Source organism: Eleutherodactylus coqui, chromosome 8 (assembly GCF_035609145.1).
Source record: "Eleutherodactylus coqui strain aEleCoq1 chromosome 8, aEleCoq1.hap1, whole genome shotgun sequence".
NCBI classification, from domain to species: domain Eukaryota; kingdom Metazoa; phylum Chordata; class Amphibia; order Anura; family Eleutherodactylidae; genus Eleutherodactylus; species Eleutherodactylus coqui.
This window is the reverse complement of record NC_089844.1, coordinates 196,954,921-196,975,077: the sequence shown is the minus strand read 5'-3', so window position 1 is coordinate 196,975,077 and position 20,157 is coordinate 196,954,921. Positions and strand designations below refer to the sequence as shown.

The 20,157-nt window shown below is 45.8% G+C and overlaps 1 protein-coding gene across 1 annotated transcript in view; it reads right to left on the bottom strand.

Moving 5' to 3' along the window:
* The window catches only part of PTH2R (parathyroid hormone 2 receptor), a 314,768-nt gene that overhangs the window by 213,935 nt on the left and 80,676 nt on the right, over positions 1-20,157 (bottom strand). Inside the window, exon 4 of the mRNA XM_066577651.1 lies at positions 13,222-13,343. Coding sequence (XP_066433748.1) covers positions 13,222-13,343 — 122 coding nt within the window. The remainder of the gene's footprint in view (positions 1-13,221; positions 13,344-20,157) is intronic.

The following is a 20,157-nucleotide window of genomic DNA, read 5'->3' as shown; positions in this document are numbered from 1 at the left end:
TCGCTGCTGTCCGCTGGTGGAGAACAGAAGTCTGGGGAAATCCAGCCTTTGTTCATCTTGATGAGTGTTAGCCTGTCGGCACTGTCGGTTGACAAGCGGCTACGCTTATCTGTGATGATTCCCCCAGCCGCACTAAACACCCTTTCCGACAAGACACTAGCCGCAGGACAAGCAAGCACCTCAAGGGCATACAGCGCTAGTTCAGGCCACGTGTCCAGCTTCGACACCCAGTAGTTGTAGGGGGCAGAGGCGTCACCAAGGATGGTCGTGCGATCCGCTACGTACTCCCTCACCATCCTTTTACAGTGCTCCCGCCGACTCAGCCGTGACTGGGGAGCGGTGACACAGTCTTGGTGGGGAGCCATAAAGCTGGCCAGGCCCTTAAAGACTGTTGCACTGCCTGTGCTGTACATGCTGCTCGATCTCCGCACCTCCCCTGCTACCTTGCCCTCGGTACTGCGCCTTCTGCCACTAGCGCTGTCGGCTGGGAATTTTACCATCAGCTTGTCCGCAAGGGTCCTGTGGTATAGCAACACTCTCGAACCCCTTTCCTCTTCGGGAATCAGAGTGGGCAGGTTCTCCTTATACCGTGGATCGAGCAGTGTGTACACCCAGTAATCCGTCGTGGCCAGAATGCGTGCAACGCGAGGGTCACGAGAAAGGCATCCTAACATGAAGTCAGCCATGTGTGCCAGGGTACCAGTACGCAACACATGGCTGTCCTCACTAGGAAGATCACTTTCAGGATCCTCCTCCTCCTCCTCCTCCTCCTCCTCCTCAGGCCATACACGCTGAAAGGATGACAGGCAATCAGCCGGTGTACCGTCAGCAGCGGCCCAAGCTGTCTCTTCCCCCTCCTCCTCATGCTCCTCCTCCTCCTCCTGTACGCGCTGAGAAATAGACAGGAGGGTGCCCTGAGTATCCAGCGGCATACTGTCTTCCCCCGCCCCCGTTTCCGAGCGCAAAGCAGCTGCCTTTATGGTTTGCAGGGAATTTCTCAAGATGCATAGCAGAGGAATGGTGACGCTAATGATTGTAGCATCGCCGCTCACCACCTGGGTAGACTCCTCAAAATTACCAAGGACATGGCAGATGTCTGCCAACCAGGCCCACTCTTCTGAAAGGAATTGAGGAGGCTGACTCCCACTGCGCCGCCCATGTTGGAGTTGGTATTCGACTATAGCTCTCCGTTGTTCATAGAGCCTGGCCAACATGTGGAGCGTAGAGTTCCACCGTGTGGGCACGTCGCACAGCAGTCGGTGCACTGGCAGCTTAAAGTGATGTTGCAGGGTGCGCAGGGTGGCAGCGTCCGTGTGGGACTTGCGGAAATGTGCGCAGAGCCGGCGCGCCTTTACGAGCAGGTCTGACAAGCGTGGGTAGCTTTTCAGAAAGCGCTGAACCACCAAATTAAAGACGTGGGCCAGGCATGGCACGTGCGTGAGGCTGCCGAGCTGCAGAGCCGCCACCAGGTTACGGCCGTTGTCACACACGACCATGCCCGGTTGGAGGCTCAGCGGCGCAAGCCAGCGGTCGGTCTGCTGTGTCAGACCCTGCAGCAGTTCGTGGGCCGTGTGCCTCTTATCGCCTAAGCTGAGTAGTTTCAGCACGGCCTGCTGACGCTTGCCCACCGCTGTGCTGCCACACCGCGCGACACCGACTGCTGGCGACATGCTGCTGCTAACACATCTTGATTGCGAGACAGAGGAGGAGGAGGAGGAGGAGGAGGAGGAGGAGGGTGCTTTAGTGGAGGAAGCATACACCTCCGCAGATACCAGCACCGAGCTGGGGCCCGCAATTCTGGGGGTGGGTAGGACGTGAGCGGTCCCAGGCTCTGACCCTGTCCCAGCCTCCACTAAATTCACCCAATGTGCCGTCAGGGAGATGTAGTGGCCCTGCCCGCCTGTGCTTGTCCACGTGTCCGTAGTTAAGTGGACCGTGGCAGTAACCGCGTTGGTGAGGGCGCGTACAATGTTGCGGGAGACGTGGTCGTGCAGGGCTGGGACGGCACATCGGGAAAAGTAGTGGCGACTGGGAACTGAGTAGCGCGGGGCCGCCGCCTCCATGATACTTTTGAAGGACTCCGTTTCCACAACCCTATACGGCAGCATCTCAAGGCTGATGAATTTTGCGATGCGGACGGTTAACGTTTGAGCGTGCGGGTGCGTGGCGGCGTACTTGCGCTTGCGCTCGAACACTTGCGCAAGCGACGGCTGGACGGTGCGCTGAACTACACTGCTGGATGGGGCCGAGGACAGCGGAGATGAGGGTGTGGGTGCAGGCCATGAGGCGGTAGTGCCTGTGTCCTGAGAGGGGGGTTGCATCTCAGTGGCAGGTTGGGGCACAGGGGGAGAGGCAGGGGTGCAAACCGGAGGCGGTGAACGGCCTTCGTCCCACCTTGTGGGGTGCTTGGCCATCATATGTCTGCGCATGCTGGTGGTGGTGAGGCTGTTGGTGGTGGCTCCCCGGCTGAGCTTTGCGCAACAAAGGTTGCACACCACTGTTCGTCGGTCGTCAGGCGTCTCTGTGAAAAACTGCCAGACCTTAGAGCACCTCGGCCTCTGCAGGGTGGCATGGCGCGAGGGGGCGCTTTGGGAAACACTTGGTGGATTATTCGGTCTGGCCCTGCCTCTACCCCTGCCTCTACCCCTGGCCACCGCACTGCCTCTTGCAACCTGCCCTGCTGATGCCCTTGACTCCCCCTCTGAAGACCTGTCCTCCTGAGTAAGCGTTGCACACCAGGTGGGGTCAGTCACCTCATCGTCCTGCTGCTCTTCCTCCGAATCCTCTGTGCGCTGCTCCCTCGGACTTACTGCCCTTACTACTACCTCACTGCAAGACAACTGTGTATGATCGTCATCGTCCTCCTCACCCACAGAAAGTTGTTGAGACAGTTGGCGGAAGTCCCCAGCCTCATCCCCCGGACCCCGGGAACTTTCGAATGGTTGGGCATCAGTCACGATAAACTCCTCTGGTGGGAGAGGAACCGCTGCTGCCCAATCTGAGCAGGGGCCCGAGAACAGTTCCTGGGAGTGTTCCCGCTCCTGAGCAGGTGTCATTGTAGTGGAGTGAGGAGGCTGGGAGGAAGGAGGAGCAGCAGACAGAGGATTCGGATTTGCAGCAGTGGACGGCGCAGAACTGCGTGTTGACGATAGGTTGCTCGAAGCACTTTCTGCCATCCAGGACAGGACCTGCTCACACTGCTCATTTTCTAATAACCGTCTCCCGCGTGGACCCATTAATTGGGCGATGAATGTGGGGACGCCAGAAACGTGCCTCTCTCCTAATCGCGCAGCAGTCGGCTGCGACACACCGGGATCAGGAGCTCGGCCTGTGCCCACACCCTGACTTGGCCCTCCGCGTCCTCGGCCGCGTCCACGTCCTCTAGGCCTACCCCTACCCCTCAGCATGCTGTATTACCAGTGATTTGATTTCACAGGCAGGAAATAAATTGGCGCAAGACTGCAGGCCAAATATAATTTTTGCCCTTTTTGGAAAACGAAAGGCCCCACTGCCTCTAGTGAATGAATAATCTAAGTTTAATAACTGTGCTGTGTCCCTACTTATGTGTCACAGAACGTGAGGGTAGCAGAGTTATTATAACTCTGGCAGAGCAGGAATTTTTTTTCCCAATTAAGGAAAGCAAATGGCGAAGCCAGCAGTAAAGCGTAGCTGGGTGCGTATGATTTAGCAATGTTTTTCACGCAGCTCACACGTCTCCACAGGCGTAAGGACGGACAGAGGCTGGACAAATAGATTTGTTTTCAGTTTTTTCCCACCAAAAGGCAGCACTGCGTATATTCTATGAACATGAGAAGTTTAATAACTGTGCTGTGTCCCTGCTTATGTGTCACAGAACGTGAGGGTAGCAGAGTTATTATAACTCTGGCAGAGCAGGAATTTTTTTCCCCAATTAAGGAAAGCAAATGGCGAAGCCAGCAGTAAAGCGTAGCTGGGTGCGTATGATTTAGCAATGTTGTTCACGCAGCTCACACGTGTCCACAGGCGTTAGGACGGACAGAGGCTGGACAAATAGATTTGTTTTCAGTTTTTTTCCACCAAAAGGCAGCACTGCGTATATTCTATGAACATGAGAAGTTTAATAACTGTGCTGTGTCCCTGCTTATGTGTCACAGAACGTGAGGGTAGCAGAGTTATTATAACTCTGGCAGAGCAGGAATTTTTTTTCCCAATTAAGGAAAGCAAATGGCGAAGCCAGCAGTAAAGCGTAGCTGGGTGCGTATGATTTAGCAATGTTTTTCACGCAGCTCACACGTGTCCACCGCCCGTAAGGACGGACAGAGGCTGGACAAATAGATTTGTTTTCAGTTTTTTCCCACCAAAAGGCAGCACTGCGTATATTCAATGAACATGAGAAGTTTAATAACTGTGCTGTGTCCCTGCTTATGTGTCACAGAACGTGAGGGTAGCAGAGTTATTATAACTCTGGCAGAGCAGGAATTTTTTTTCCCAATTAAGGAAAGCAAATGGCGAAGCCAGCAGTAAAGCGTAGCTGGGTGCGTATGATTTAGCAATGTTTTTCACGCAGCTCACACGTGTCCACAGGCGTTAGGACGGACAGAGGCTGGACAAATAGATTTGTTTTCAGTTTTTTCCCACCAAAAGGCAGCACTGCGTATATTCAATGAACATGAGAAGTTTAATAACTGTGCTGTGTCCCTGCTTATGTGTCACAGAACGTGAGGGTAGCAGAGTTATTATAACTCTGGCAGAGCAGGAATTTTTTTTCCCAATTAAGGAAAGCAAATGGCGAAGCCAGCAGTAAAGCGTAGCTGGGTGCGTATGATTTAGCAATGTTTTTCACGCAGCTCACACGTGTCCACCGCCCGTAAGGACGGACAGAGGCTGGACAAATAGATTTGTTTCCACTTGTTTTTCCACCAAAAGGCAGCACTGCGTATATTCTATGAATAATAACTGTGTTGTGGCCCTGCCTATACAATTCTTTCCCTGCAGTATCAATGGAGGGTGGAATGCTCTGCAGAGGCGATTTTGAGAAGCCCAAAAAAAATGCAGCACAGCTAACAGCAGCCTGAACAGTACTGCACACGGATAAATATGGCCCTAGAAAGGACCGTTGAGGTTCTTGAAGGCTACACTCACTCCTAACACTCTCCCTGCCTATGCAGCACTTCTGTCCCTAATGCCAGGTGCAACGCTCTGCAGAGCCGATTTTGAGGAAAAAAAATGCCACTGCTAACAGCAGCCAACACACAGCTATCAGTGGCCCTAATAAGGACCTTTGGGGGGTCTTGAAGCCTACACTAACTACCAATTCTTTCCCTACAGCAGCTCCGGTACAAACAGCACTGTCCCTCATCTAACTCACACCGCATCTGAGGCGAGCCGCGGGAGGGGCCGACTTTTATATTAGGCGAACACCTGATCTCGCCAGCCACTCACAGCAGGGGGGTGGTATAGGGCTTAAACGTTGCAGGGGGAAGTTGTAATGCCTTCCCTGTCTTTCAATTGGCCAGAAAAGCGCGCTAACGTCTCAGGGAAGTAAGTGAAAGTAACCAGAACACCGCATGGTGTTCGTTACGAATAACGAACATCCCGAACACCCTAATATTCGCACGAATATCAAGCTCGGACGAACGCGTTCGCTCATCTCTACTGATTATTCTAAGGCCTTTGACTGTGTGGATCATAATAAACTATGGCAAGTTCTTGGTGGTATGGGGATACCAAGTCACCTTGTATGCCTCCTTAGGAATCTGTATAATGACTATGTAGCAACGGTAAGAACAGATCATGGAACAACAGATTGGTTTAAGATTGGGAAAGGAGTACGGCAGGGATGTGTACTCTCACCCTACCTATTCCACTTGTATGCAGAACACATCATGCAACAAGCGGGGCTTGATGAATCCAAGGTCGGAGTTAAAATCACTGGAAGAATCAATATAACAATTTTAGATATGCAGATGATACAACTTTAATGGCTGAAGGCAAAGAGAAGCTGAGGAGCCTTATTACCAAGGTGAGAGAAGAAAGTGCAAAACCTGGGTTGCAGTTAAACATAAAAACAAGATTATGGCAACCAGATTGATTGACAACTGGCAAGTAGAGGGAGAAAACGTGGAGCCAGTGACAGACTCTTATTTCTAGACACAAAGATTACTGAAGATGCGGACTGCAGCCGGGAAATCAGAAGACAGTTTACTTCTTGGGAGGAGAGCAATGACCAATCTCAATAAAATAGTCAAGAACAGAGACATCACACTGACGACGAAGGTCTGCATAGTTAAAGCAATGGTATTTCCCATAGTAACCTATGCTTGTGAGTGCTGGACCATAAGGAAGGCTGAGCGAAGGAAAATAGGCGCTTTTGAACTGTGGTTTTGGAGGAAAATTCTGAGAGTGCCTTGGACCGCAAGAAGATCAAACCAGTCCATACTCCAGGAAATAAAGCCAGACTACTGACTGGAGGGAAGGATAGTAAAGGCAAAACTAAAGTACTTTGGCCACATAATGAGAAGACAGGATACCTTGGAGAAGATGCTGATGTTGGGGAAAGTGGAAGGCAAAAAGAAGATGGGCCGACCAAGGGCAAGATGGATGGATGATATCCTTCAGGTGACTGACTGGACCTTGGTGGAGTTGGGGGTGGCGACAGCTGACAGGAAGTGACAAGGTCACGAAGAGTCGGAAGCGACTGAACGAATAAACAGCAATAACATAGTATAAAATTAATTATTGTTTGACGAACAGAAAAATATTATGATCAAATAATGAATATGAATAAACTATAGAAATGCAAATCTCCTTCAGTTCAAATAATCAAAAAATATATAAAATATTAATATGAATAATAATATTTAAATTAGCTCATCTGTACGGTATAAATAATGGATAGATGGAAAAATCACTATTATAGGATGAAAAAAATAGGTATATTATTCACCCATAGAATTAAAAAAAAGGCGGAAGGATCCCGTCAGATCTTCTCCAAAAGTTGTAAATAAAGCTCCCGTCGGATCTTCTCTAAAACCTCGCTGAGACCATTAGGAACAAGAGCATCTAATTTAAAAATCCAAAACATTTCCTTGGTGCGTAAATCACTCAAAGACCTACTGGTGACTTGTTCAACTGGAGTGACCCGCACACGAGAGGCATTACATGCATGATTGGAACTGGAATGGCGTGAAACACTGCGCTTGATGAAGTTATTGGTAATGTTACTGTGGGTTCCTAATGCACTCATAGTTCTCCCTACATAACAGAACCCGCATGGGAAAAATAACAATCAGTTCTGCAAGTCAAATGTTGATTTAATAATATTTTTCTGTATGATTTCTCTCTATTTATTTTCTTCCATGAGGGCTCAGTCAAATGGGCACCGATCCGCCCGTGTTTCAGGACAGGAAAACAGCCGCACCGCGTGCAGACGAATCTCCGCATGACCAGCTCCATTGTCAGCCATATCTTCTTTTTCCGGCAGGTGCGGAGATTCGTCCGCACTGCCGTCTTCGCATCCTGAAGCACGGGCGGATCGGCGCCCGTGTGACTGAGCCCTGACCAAGCGCATACAGCACCTGCAGCGTACATTCCCACATTGAAAAGCCCTGTTCTAACTGCAGTACTTTTCTTATCTTTTCCCTGATTTTGTTCTTTTGATGGGCATGAAGGAGCAAGAATATTTTTTGAAGTTTTATCTGTGGAAGATGAGCGCAGGATTAGCCGTAATTTCTTGATTTAGCTAGGGATCACTTTTTCCAATTTCTTTTTAGAATTGACCTTATCTGGCTCTGCTGCGAGCTAGATTTCGTAATAAAGGCTGTTTTCACTTTTGGTTCTTTCTTCCCCTCCTTGGTTATATTCTCTTTATTTTTCTCTTTTTCAGATGTTTCGTTCCTCTTTTTTTATATGTTGTTCATCCTTTAATACTTTTTCATATGCAGCTTCTATCATTATATTTGGATAGCCTTTTTCACAGAATCGCTTTTTGATTGTTTTAGCTTGTTCTATAAAATTCGTGAATTCATGACTCGCGGTTCCTATATAAATGTTGAGAATAATTTGTTCAATGATTTATTTTGCATTTCAGCGGTAGATAAAATTTACGTTATTAAGATTATGCGGTAGAAGATATATATACCGTATATACTCGAGTATAGGCCGACCCGAGTATAAGCCGAGTCAACAAGTTTTACCACAAAAAACTGGTAAAACTTATTGACTCGAGTATAAGCCTAGCTAGACTCTATATACTAGGTAAAGAAAGAAAAGGAATACTTGCCTCCCAGCTGGCGTCTGTGTCCCCTGGCGCGATGCTCTCCCCGGCGGTGCGGCAAGCTGCTTCAGACTTCTCCTAGCTGTTATCTCCCTGCTTGGCTTTCAATTCCCCCGCTGTAAGCACTGCGTAAGTAAGCGTTTTGATTGGATCAAGCGCCAGCCAATCACAGCCGGCGCTCGATAAACCGATCACAGCCATTCAGTGATGTCATTCACTGAATGGCTGTGAATGATCAAGTGTCTGCTGTGATTGGCTGGCACTCGATCTAATCACAGCGCCTACTTACACAGCGCTAACGGCGGGGGAATTTAAAGCCGAGCAAGGAGATGACAGCGGGGAGAATTTTCAAGCAGCTTGCCGCATTGCTGGGGAGACCATCGAGCCGGGGGACACAGACGCCGGCTGGGAGGTGAGTATTGCGTGGGGGGGGGGGGTTGTTGATTTTTTTCACTTTACTCGAGTATAAGCCGAGGGGGGCTTTTTCAGCATAAAAAAAATGTGCTGAAAAACTAGGCTTATACTCGAGTATATATGGTATTTGAGCTGTATGAAGTATGGGCTGGAGTAAGTATGATACAGTTTGACCATGGCAGTTTGACATGGTAGGAGACAGGTAGGCCACAAACTCTGTCTAAATACCTTACACTTCGAAGCTATCGCTAATGCTGTCACTTCTGTTCTCATTCTTGCTCTCAGTTTCAGAACTTCTTTCAAGTGCCCACCTCTGGGGCGCTCTATTCACATTAGCCCCTCTCTCCTGTCCTCGCCTATGCACAGCTCACATGTACTCTTTACCTTCTTGCTAAGCCTCAAACCCCCTAATGTGACTAACAAAAATTATTGCAACTCGTTGCTGATCGGCCTCCCCTACACCAGACTCTACCCTCTCCAATCCATCCTAAATGCGGCAGCCAGGCTCATCTTCCTGTCCAGCCGCTACTCGGACGCCTCTGTCCTGTGCCAGTCACTGCACTGGCTGCCCGTTAAATACAGAATTCAATTTAAACTCGCTACCTTCATCCACAAAGCCCTCCACAGCGCAGTGCCCGCCTATATCGCCTTCCTCATCTCAATCCATCAACCAGCCCGGGCTCTCCGCTCTGCTAACAAAACCAGACTGAGCGCCCCTTTCATTCGAACTTCTCATTCCCGCCTCCAAGATTTCTCCAGAGCAGCACCAGTCCTCTTGAACGCGTTACCAAAGGATACCCGGGCAATCCAGGACTCGCAGAACTTCAGGCGTGCTCTAAAAACGCACCTCTTCAGGGAGGCATACCGCATTCCCTAAACAAACCCCTCTGTACTCCACCTGATAACATGCTCCCTGACCTACTGACTGCAATCCCTGCTAGCCACCATCAACTGCCCCTGCAGTCATACTGTTTCTGCCGTCACACGGCTAAATGTCTGACCATTGTCTGTGTGTATAGCATCCCTCACTCTCCACCTCGCCATACCGTTCACATCTCCAGCCCCTTTACCTTCTGTATCACCCCACTATTCGTAGTATGTAAGCTCTGTAGAGCAGGACTCTCACCTTCTATTGTTTCAATCAATTGATTACCATGTAACCGTGGTTCTGTAATGTTTGTACTTTTGTCTCTCTGTATTCCCCCTGTCTATGTAAGCGCTGCGGAATATGTTTGCGCTATACAAATAAAGATTAGTATTATTATATGGTATATTTTTATATCAGGGATTATAACAGCTGATAGGTTGTTTAGTTCATATGACTACACTGACATGTATTTATTTATCTGTTCAATGAAGACATAATGTCGATATGATGTTAAAATATTAGAATGTCAGATGTTGATAAAGTTTTTTGTAGAATTGCGGAAATTGGGACCTGGCGATGACGTCACCACGCTTGTGTGGAACGCACGCCTGACTCCTCTGTCGGCTTTAGTATTACTGCATTCCAAGGCACGTTGTTTGCGTGCCAAATCTCCCACTTAGTCCTCTGAACCCGGAAGGTGACGTCACGGCTTCAAGCTGCGGCCATCTGAGACTTCCATTGTAAGTTTTACTAACGCTATATAAATGTATGTTATTGCAGTTGTTTGTTGTGCTTGATAAAGATGCTACAGAACGTCGAAACGCTTTGCATCCATGTTAGTATATTCGTTTTGTCTGTTGGTATCACATTCAACGTGTTTATTTTATTCCATCGGTGGTCACCTTGGGGTGCCTGTTGAAACGAGTGCAGAGAAACTTTTTGGTTTTGGCATATTTCCAGCAATTCCGGGATTAAGGAAAAAGGGTAGTGATTCTTGACAGTAATTTTCTTTAGTTCCCTAATCGATGCATGGCCGCAAGGTTGAGTCTTTCTTTTCTACAAAGAGCAGAGGTACCCCAGCTAGAGATGAAGAAGGTCGATCGACACCTTTCTGTAGAGTTTCATCCAAGTATTCTCTGAGTACCTTTAACTCTGGTTCAGAAAGAGTGTAAATTCGTCCGAAAGGAATGGTTGTTCCAGTGAGCAATTCGATTGGGCAATCATATCCAGACATCATTGAATTGCTATTACTAAGGTAGCAATTTATCAGCCTTCTCAGAGGTTTGGGTATGTTCGAGGGTGGGTACCTTACCCCTTTGCGTGTTGTGTACTTCTCCTGCCCCTACACCTCCTTATCACCCCTCCCCGTTTGCTTCCTAATTACTGAATATCACATGTATTATCGTACTGTTTGTGTTCCCCCGTGCCTCATCTCCTGCCCCTGCACCTCCCCTATCACCCCCATCCTGTTTGTTTCCAAATAACTGAATAACACATGTAATTGTCATATTGTTTGTGTTCCCCCGTGCTTTAGAAGCACTGCGGAATAAGTTGGCGCTATACAAATAAAGATTATTATTTAAGTCCCAGTTGATGGAAGGATTGTGGGTAGAAAACCAAAGGATTCCTAGAATAACTGGAAACTTAGGAGAAGAGATGGAAACTAATGGTTTCATGGTGATCAGGTTCAAGTTCAATTGTCTCATGTGTCATAAGCCCCGAAGACAACGGTGATCCATCCACGGTTTCCATATCAATCAGTATGGTTTTGGTCCTACTTGAGATATTGTTGTCGACAGCATATTTACAGTCCATGAAGTTCCCTCTAGCTCCAAAATCTAACAGCAGAGCATTGTCATTTTTTGCCCCAAATTAGGACCTGTATAGGAATGACAAAGTGAAAAGTTGGGGGATATACCTCAGTTACGGCTTGTGACACCGAACCCAGTTGTTTCCGAACGTCACATTTGCCTATAGTCTTAGCACTGGTAAAGGCAATAGTCTTTTGGAACTTTTTTGGGCAGTTAATAGCATAATGTCCCGAGCCCCCACAATAGAGATATAGATTCTCCATATGGTGCCTTCCCTTCTGTGCTAGGGAAAGAGGTTTGTGGATGATACCAATCTGTATTGGTTCACATACGGCTTCAGTCTTTTGCTGGGTTTTAAATGCTGGTTGACTGAAAGAATAGGCAGGAGGGTTCCTAAAAACCCGCAGCTTCTCCTTTTTACGTTCAGTAAGTCTCTGATCAATTTGAATACATAATCAAATAAAGACTTCCAAATTGTCATGGGTCTCAACTTTGGCAAGCTCATCTTTTTCTGGTTCAGATAATCCTCATCGGAATTGACGATAATTTTACAAAGATGGGAGATATAAGGTACCTAATCAGGAAGCAGGGTAGAGCCAATTCGGAAGACAGAAGCAGGAACTAGGAACAGGGACAAGGTTTAGCAAAGAGCTGGATATCTCAACAGGTAGAGCTGCCGTCAGGAACACAGGAGCTCCTGGGTTCAAGCCCTGACAGTAGCTCCCTCCTGCTAGAATTGCCTCCGGCCAGGGGCTGGGTCTCCAATACCTCCAATTAAATTTTTGATCTAGGAGTCCCTATGTGGGACTTCTTTTGTTTTCAATGATACCACTATTTATATATGTCTTTTTAACATGTTTGTATGCTTGATAAAGACCGTTTGGTCGAAACGTTGCTGTCTTTTTGCTTATGGAGGAATAAAGACTTTTACTACTTTTGCACCAGTATGCTGTCACATCTTCTCTCTATTTTATCCGTGTGCTACGATTGACCCCTATACCCCGTTACACTATTTTGACCATGATTTTCAAGGACCACAGTGTGTGGCTGTGTTCCCATGCAATTTGTGGGGCTTTGGCTGCATTGGAAACCTTCTGTAGGGCAAATGAGTGAGGCCAATTTTTACTCCCATTGACTTTAATGAAAGTCCAAATCAACCGTTCCAATTAATGATGATTTTCGTGAAATTGACCTGATATCGACACTAATCACTAATCGGTAATGTTCATCTATTCACGACGCTTTCTTCTTGTAGCTTATGAGAAATATGAAATGCTCGGTAGAGATGAGCGAGCATACTCGCTAAGGACAATTAGTCGATCGAGCATTGCCCTTAGCGAGTACCTGCCTGCTCGGAAGAAAAGGTTCGGCTGCCGGCGGCAGGCGAGGAGCGGCGGGGGAGAGCAGGGAGGAACGAAGGGGAGATCTCTCTCTCCCTCTCTCCCCCCTGCTCACTGCCGCAACTCACCTCTCACCCGCACCAGCAGCCGAACCTTTTTTTCCGAGCAGGCAGGTACTCGCTAAGGACAATGCTCGATCGAGTAATTGTCCTTAGCGAGTATGCTCGCTCATCTCTAATGCTCAGCTCTTACATAATCTACAATTGTGAGTGCCACATGTCTCCTCCTCTCTGGATCATCATGTTGGGACAAGAACAGTAGATGACCAGGGTGAGAGGAATGAACTCTAAAGCAAAGAGCGACTTTAGTTAAAGAAGGATGTCCTAGTAACGTAACCCATGTAAGCGCAGTGCAATCAGGATTATTTGTGGAGGGATCAAAAAGTTATAGAGAAGGTACAATGACTAAAATTTGAGCAATCACACCTTGTTAGACATTAATGATTTGAGAATATGGCAAATTGGATAGAATTACTTTGTTGTGGCTCATTTCAGGCTCCAGGAAGCGGATACATTCAGAATAGTTAGAAAACGATCTGTTGGAGTTTTGTACAAGGTCCCATGTTCCATTTATATTGCATCTTCTATAAACCATCCCTGGAAAGAGAAAAGACCAAGAACAGCATAGGAATCAGTGATCTATAGCGTACATATAGTTCACATAATCACAAAACAACAAAAGAGACTAAGAGGGCTTCATGTGAGACCACTGGGGGTGGAATTCCAATTGGAGTGCAGGCTGCTTATTGGGTATCTGTGAAGCACTCAGCACTACAGCCGGCTCCTCTGGACTAAGAAGTTCTTCTCTGGGGCACACAGCAGTGAAGGAAAGGGAATATAAGTGCTTTACAAACGCCCCATTTACACGCAAAGATTATCATTTAAAATTTGGTCAAATGAGTGAAAGTGAGCGATAATCAGTGTAAGGGCTCCCACCCACTGGCGATATTTTCTCCACTGCGATGCGATTCTAAAGTTAAAGTCTCGCATCGCAGTGTGAGAAAAAAATCGGCATGACGCCGGGATATCGGCATCACGCCGACATATCGCCAGTCCTTTCAATGGGGCCAGCGGCAGCAGTGCTTGCCCCATTGAACAGAGATGGAGAATGCCGGGGACTTCTGCCACAGCTGTCACAGCTGTGACAGATGTGGCAGGAGTTTCCTTCATCCCCGCGGGGATCGGCACTTCTGTCAATCCTATTGAAATCAATGGTTTCAGCCAAGCCCCACAGAATGATTATCAGGGATGATATGAATGAATAGCTAAGAGCTATGTGTGATTGGCTGAGCGCTCAGCCAATAGCTAAGCAGTAGCAGCTATTGGCTGAACTCTCAGCCAATCTGCACAGCCCTTTCAGGAGGCGGGGATTTTTAAATCCCCGACTGCTGAAAGAGCTTAATAGCAGTGCTGGGGAGCCAGCAGGAGGACGCGGCTGAGCAATCCACATAACTAGCACAGTAGACAATCCACATAACTGCCACAGTAGACAATCCACATAACTGGCACAGTAGATAATCCACATAACTGGCACAGTAGATAATCCACATAACTGGCACAGTAGATAATCCACATAACTGGCACAGTAGACAATCCACATAACTGGCACAGTAGATAATCCACATATGGCCACAGTAGACAATCCACATAACTGGCACAGTAGACAATCCACATAACTGCCACAGTAGATAATCCACATAGGGCCACAGTAGACAATCCACATACGACTACAGTAGACAATCCACATACGACTACAGTAAGCAATCCACATAACTGCCACAGTAGACAATCCACAAAAGGCCACAGTAGACAATCAACATAACTGCCACAGTAGACAATCCACATAACTGCCACAGTAGACAATCCACATAACTGCCACAGTAGACAATCTAGAGAACTGCCACAGTAGACAATCCAAATACGGCCACAGTAAACAATCCACATAACTGACACAGTAGACAATCCACACACATCCACAGTAGATAATCCACATATGGCCACAGTAGAAAATCCACATAACTGGCACAGTAGACAATCCACATAACTGGCACAGTAGATAATCCACATAACTGGGACAGTAGACAATCCACATAACTGCCATAGTAGCCAATCCACATAACGGCCACAGTAGACAATCCACATAGGCCAAAGTAGGCAATTTGCATACACCCACAGTAGACAATCCCCTTACTACTATGGTAGACAATCCACATACAGCCACAGTAGACAATCCACATACAGCCAAAGTAGGCAATCTGCATACAGCCACAGTAGACAATCCCCTTACTACTATGGTAGACAATCCACATACAGCCACAGTAGACAATCCACATATGATTACAATAGCCAATCCACATACTGCCACAGTCGCCAATTTACATACGGCCACAGTAGCCAATCTACATATGGCCACAATAGCTAATCCACATACTGCCACAGTAGCCAATCCACAAATGGCCACAGTAGCCGATCCACATACAGCCACAGTAGACAATCCACAGACAGCCACAGTAGACAATCCACATACAGCCAGTGTAGCCAATCCACATACTGCCACAGTAGCCAATCCACATACTGCCACAGTAGCCAATCCACATAAGGCCACAGTAGTCAATCCACATACGGCCAGAATAGACAATCCACATACGGCCACAGTAGACAATCCACAGACAGCCACAGTAGACAATCCACATACTGCCACTGTAGCCAATCCACATACTGCCACTGTAGCCAATCCACATACTGCCACTGTAGCCAATCCACATACTGCCACAGTAGCCAATCCACACAAGGCCACAGTAGTCAATCCACATACGGCCAGAATAGACAATCCACATACGGCCACAGTAGACAATCCACAGACGGCCACAGTAGACAATCCACATACTGCCACAGTAGCCAATCCACATACAGTTACAGTAGCCAATCCACATACTGCCACTCTAGCCAATCCACATACTGCCACAGTGGACAATGGCTTTTTCTTCAGGTTAATTATAAACCGTCCACCTAGAGATTCTTTCTAAAGTCAATCCACAAAATGAACATTTTTTCTTTGCATATACAAATATCCACTTATCTTTTCATGTAAACAGTGCCAAAACGACCCAGCGAACAATTATCTTTATGTGTAAACACTCATCATTTGAAAGCAATACAGTCGTTGAGTCGTTCATTCAAACGACAATCGTTGTGTGTAAATGGGCCTTTACAGACTTCTAAGATGACAAAACAAGGCGTTTCAAGGCCCCTTCCTCATGTATGAGGTCAACTAATCTGAGGAAGAGCCCATCTGGCCTTGAAACACGTTGTTTGGTCGCCTTGGAGTTGTGTTAGTAGAGCGCTTCTACGCGCTTACCTGCACTGCTGTGTGTGCCGGGGAAGGGCTCCTCCTCCAACCTCTCACTATGAATGATGACAGAACTAGTGCAAAGACATCAGTTCTCGTACAGTGATTTTAACACTATATTCCCATCACATTTAAGACAAGTTTCTTGGGAAATTTAAAACGTATTCCTCAACTTTAAGGGCCGAACACATTGTGAATAACGGCTAAAATATTGACCAAAATATTGAATTCTTAGAGAAAACTCACAAAACTAATAGATTTTTGTCATTAAAGTATCCATTACTACAGAACAGCAGAAGTCCAGAAAGGGATTTAATCTACTTTCACACAAGCACTTGTGTCCAGCGTTACTAAAAACGGAAAGCAGCAAAATAGAAGTAAAATAGAAAAGTGCTCCTTCCATATTTTAAGAGGTTTATGAAACGGATCCATCAAAAAAACAGGAAAAAGGTTTTCCGCTTAACGGTTGCTTTTCATTTAAAACAAATCCGTTTTCATGCAGCCCGTTAGTTATGAGGAGGGTTTTCTGCTCCCCTGTTATCAAAATTTGACAAAGAAAATCTTCAATTAACCCTTTCATGACCAAGGGTTGCATCCAGATCCCCTTCTGCAGTTCTGCAATTCTCACTTTCAAAAAATCATAACTTTTTTATTTTTCAGGTGACATATTTACATAAAACCTTGTTTTTTGTGGGATGACTTGTATTTTTCAATGGTACCATTTAATGTACCGTATAATGTATGGGAAGATTTTTAAACATTTCTAAATGGAGCGAAGCTTTCATGGTGCAGTAAGGGTGGATTCACACGGGCGGGAAAATCCCGTGAGTCAGTAATAAAGCAGATTAAGAAACCAATGATTTACAATGGTTTTCTTCCCATTAGCGATTTTTTTTTTACTCATGCTATGTTGCAAGAGCAAAAAAACGTGGCATGCCCTTTCTTTCTGCGATGTGCGCTTTTTAAAAATTTCCCATGTTTCCCTATGGAGACTCCTTTTTATCGCATCACAACTCAACAAATTTGCATTGCAATGCGATTTTAACATTAGAAGGTTCTATTTAAAAATGAGCTAGCACCCAAATGCTCGGGTCCGCCTTATTTGAGTCGAGCCTTTCGTAAAATTCGAGAGCTCCACTCTAGTAACGAACTCCACTGACTTCAATGGGAGACTTGATCATTTTTGTATGTGGCACGCCGGGTGCCGAGCTTTTTTTTTTTTTTCCTAGGTTCGTTCGCTCTCTCTCTCTCTCTCTCTCTCTCTCTCTCTCTCACTCACTCACTCTCACTCTCTCTCTCTCTCTCTCTCTCTCTCTCTCTCTCTCTCGCCAACCAGCCAGCCAGCCAAAAAATTTGCCAATGACAGCTTTTTTATATAGTAATACTTTAAATAATGAAATACCTTTAGAAAGAAAAATTGCTTTCTGTCACCATCTTTTGACCCCCATCACTTTTTTTTCTGTGTCAGGGCCTGTTTTTTCATGTGACAATCTGTAGTTTGTGTTAGTCCCATTTTGGGGAAAATACGTCTTTTTGATAGATTTTTATTCAATGTTTTATTAGAGATGGGATGACCAAAAAAGTGCAATTCTGCTATTAAGAACTTTACGAACACATGATACCAATTTTTAGATCTTTATTATTTACAACTGAGAAAATAAGTTTTTTTTTTCATTTATCATATTTTTTATTTTTAGAATAATTTTAACCCCTTAGTGACGAAGCCTGTTTGCGCCTTAGTGACGGAGACAAATTTTGGAAATCTGACATGCGTCGTTCAACGTAGCATAACTCTGTAAAGGCTTTACATATCCAAGTGATTCTGACATTGTTTTTTCGCCACATGTTGTACTTCATTTTGATTGTAAAAAGAGACCGATATAATTTGTGTATATTTATTAAAAGTGCCAATATTGGAAAAATGTTGAAAAAAATTATCATTTTTTCACATTTTCAACTGTAATATCTCAAATATGTTCAAACATACTGTGCAAATTTTTGATAAGATATATATTTCCATCTGTTTACTTTATTCTGAATGCACACTTGAAAAACTTTTGTGTTTTTTTTAACCATTTATAGGACGTACAAATTTAACATTACTTTTCAGCATTTTGAGGAACACTTTGTTTTCCTGCACTAAGCCAAGTTTGCAAAGGCTCATGAGTGTCAGAATAATAGATACCCCCCAAATGACCCCATTTTAAAAACTACACCCCTTAATCTATCCACTGAAGGGTGTCATGAGTATTTTGACCCCACCAGTTTTTTCAGGAATTAATTCAATTTAGAGGAGAAAAAATAAAATTTCATATTTTTGCAAATATGTCATTTTAAAGTCATATTTTTTTCCTATAGTGCCCATGAAAATGAGGATTTACACCCCAAAATGGATACCCCCGTTTCTCCCGTGTTCAGAGACATACCCATTGTGGCCCTAATCTTATGTCTGGACGCACAATGGGACCCAAAATGAAAGGAGTAGTCGGTGACTTTCAGAACATAGATTTTGCTTGAAGGCGTTTTAGGCCCCATAGCACTTTTGTAGAGCTCTTGAGCGGCCAAAACCAAAGAGAACCCCCACAAGTGACCCCATTTTGAAAACTAGATGAATTTATTTAGGGGTGTATTGCCCATTTTGACCACACAGTTTTTGAATGAATTCAAGCAAAGCAAAAGGAAAAAAAAATTGATTTTCGTTTTTTTGGCAATTCTGTCGTTTTAAAAACTGCTTTTTTTGTACAGCACACATATGAATGAAGACTTGCACCCCAAAATGGATACCCCTGTTTGTCCCGTGTTCAGAGACATACCCATTGTGACCCTAATCTTTTGTGTGGATGCACAACGGGGCCCAAAACGAAAGGAGTAGTCGGTGGTTTTCAGAACAGAGATTTAGCATAAAAGTGATTTAGGCCCCATTGCACACTTGACAGAGAACCCCCACAAATGACCCCATTTTGAAAACTAGACCCCTTAACGAATTCATCTAGGGGTGTACTGTGTATTTTTACCCTACAATTTTTGAATAAATCTAAGCAAAGCAGTAGGAAAAAAATTACAATTTTCATTTTTTTGGCAGTTGTATCAATATAAAAACTGTTTTTTTTTTGTGCAGCACACATAGGAATGAAGACTTTCACCCCAAAATGGATACCCCTGTTTGTCCCGTGTTCAGAACCATATCCCTTGTGGCCCTAATCTACTTAAAGGAAACATGGCTAGGCCTATAATGGAAGGAGCACCCGTTGGATTTCAGGGTACAACGGAATAAATTCCAGGCCCCATTGCCCACTTGTAGAGCCATTGAGCGTCCAAAACAATAAAGAACCCCCACAAATGACCCCATTTTAAAAACTAGACCCCTTAATGAATTCATCTAGGGGTGTACTGCGTATTTTGACCCCACAGTATTTGAATAAATCTAAGCAAAGCAGAAGGAAAAAATTACGATTTTCATTGTTTTGGCAATTTTGTCAATTTAAAAACTGGTTTTTTTGTACAGTGTACATAGGAATAAAGACCTTCACCCCAAAATGGATAACCCCATTTGTCCCGTGTTCAAAAACATACCCCTTGTGGCCCTAATCTACTTAAAGGACACATGGCAAGGCCTGTATAGCAGGGAACACCCGTTGGATTGCAGGGCACAACTGAATAAATCCCAGGCCCCATTGTTCATTTGTACGGAATAAAAATTGACTCCCTGGGGGCGTGGCCTGGAGTGAGACCGAGACGGCTGCATCCGTGTAATCTCCGCTCGGCAGCGGCTCTCAGCAACGTTAAAAGCAAGCGGGGGACATCGTAAAACCTTCCCTCGGCAAGGCAAAACTTACAGGAGCATGGCGGCAACCAGAAGAAGGACATCTAAAGCGGCTCCGACGCGGTTGGAGGAGTTTTTCGGGCCACGCGGCTCCTTCTCTGAAATGGCGGCGGAAGAGGTGCCTGCATCTACAGCCGGAGTCCCGGTAAGAGATCTCCGCAAACCCCCAGCCCCGATGCCTACCAGCAGAGAGATAGAAGACAGGGAACAGGAGGGGATAGCGGAACCGGGAGGTGAAG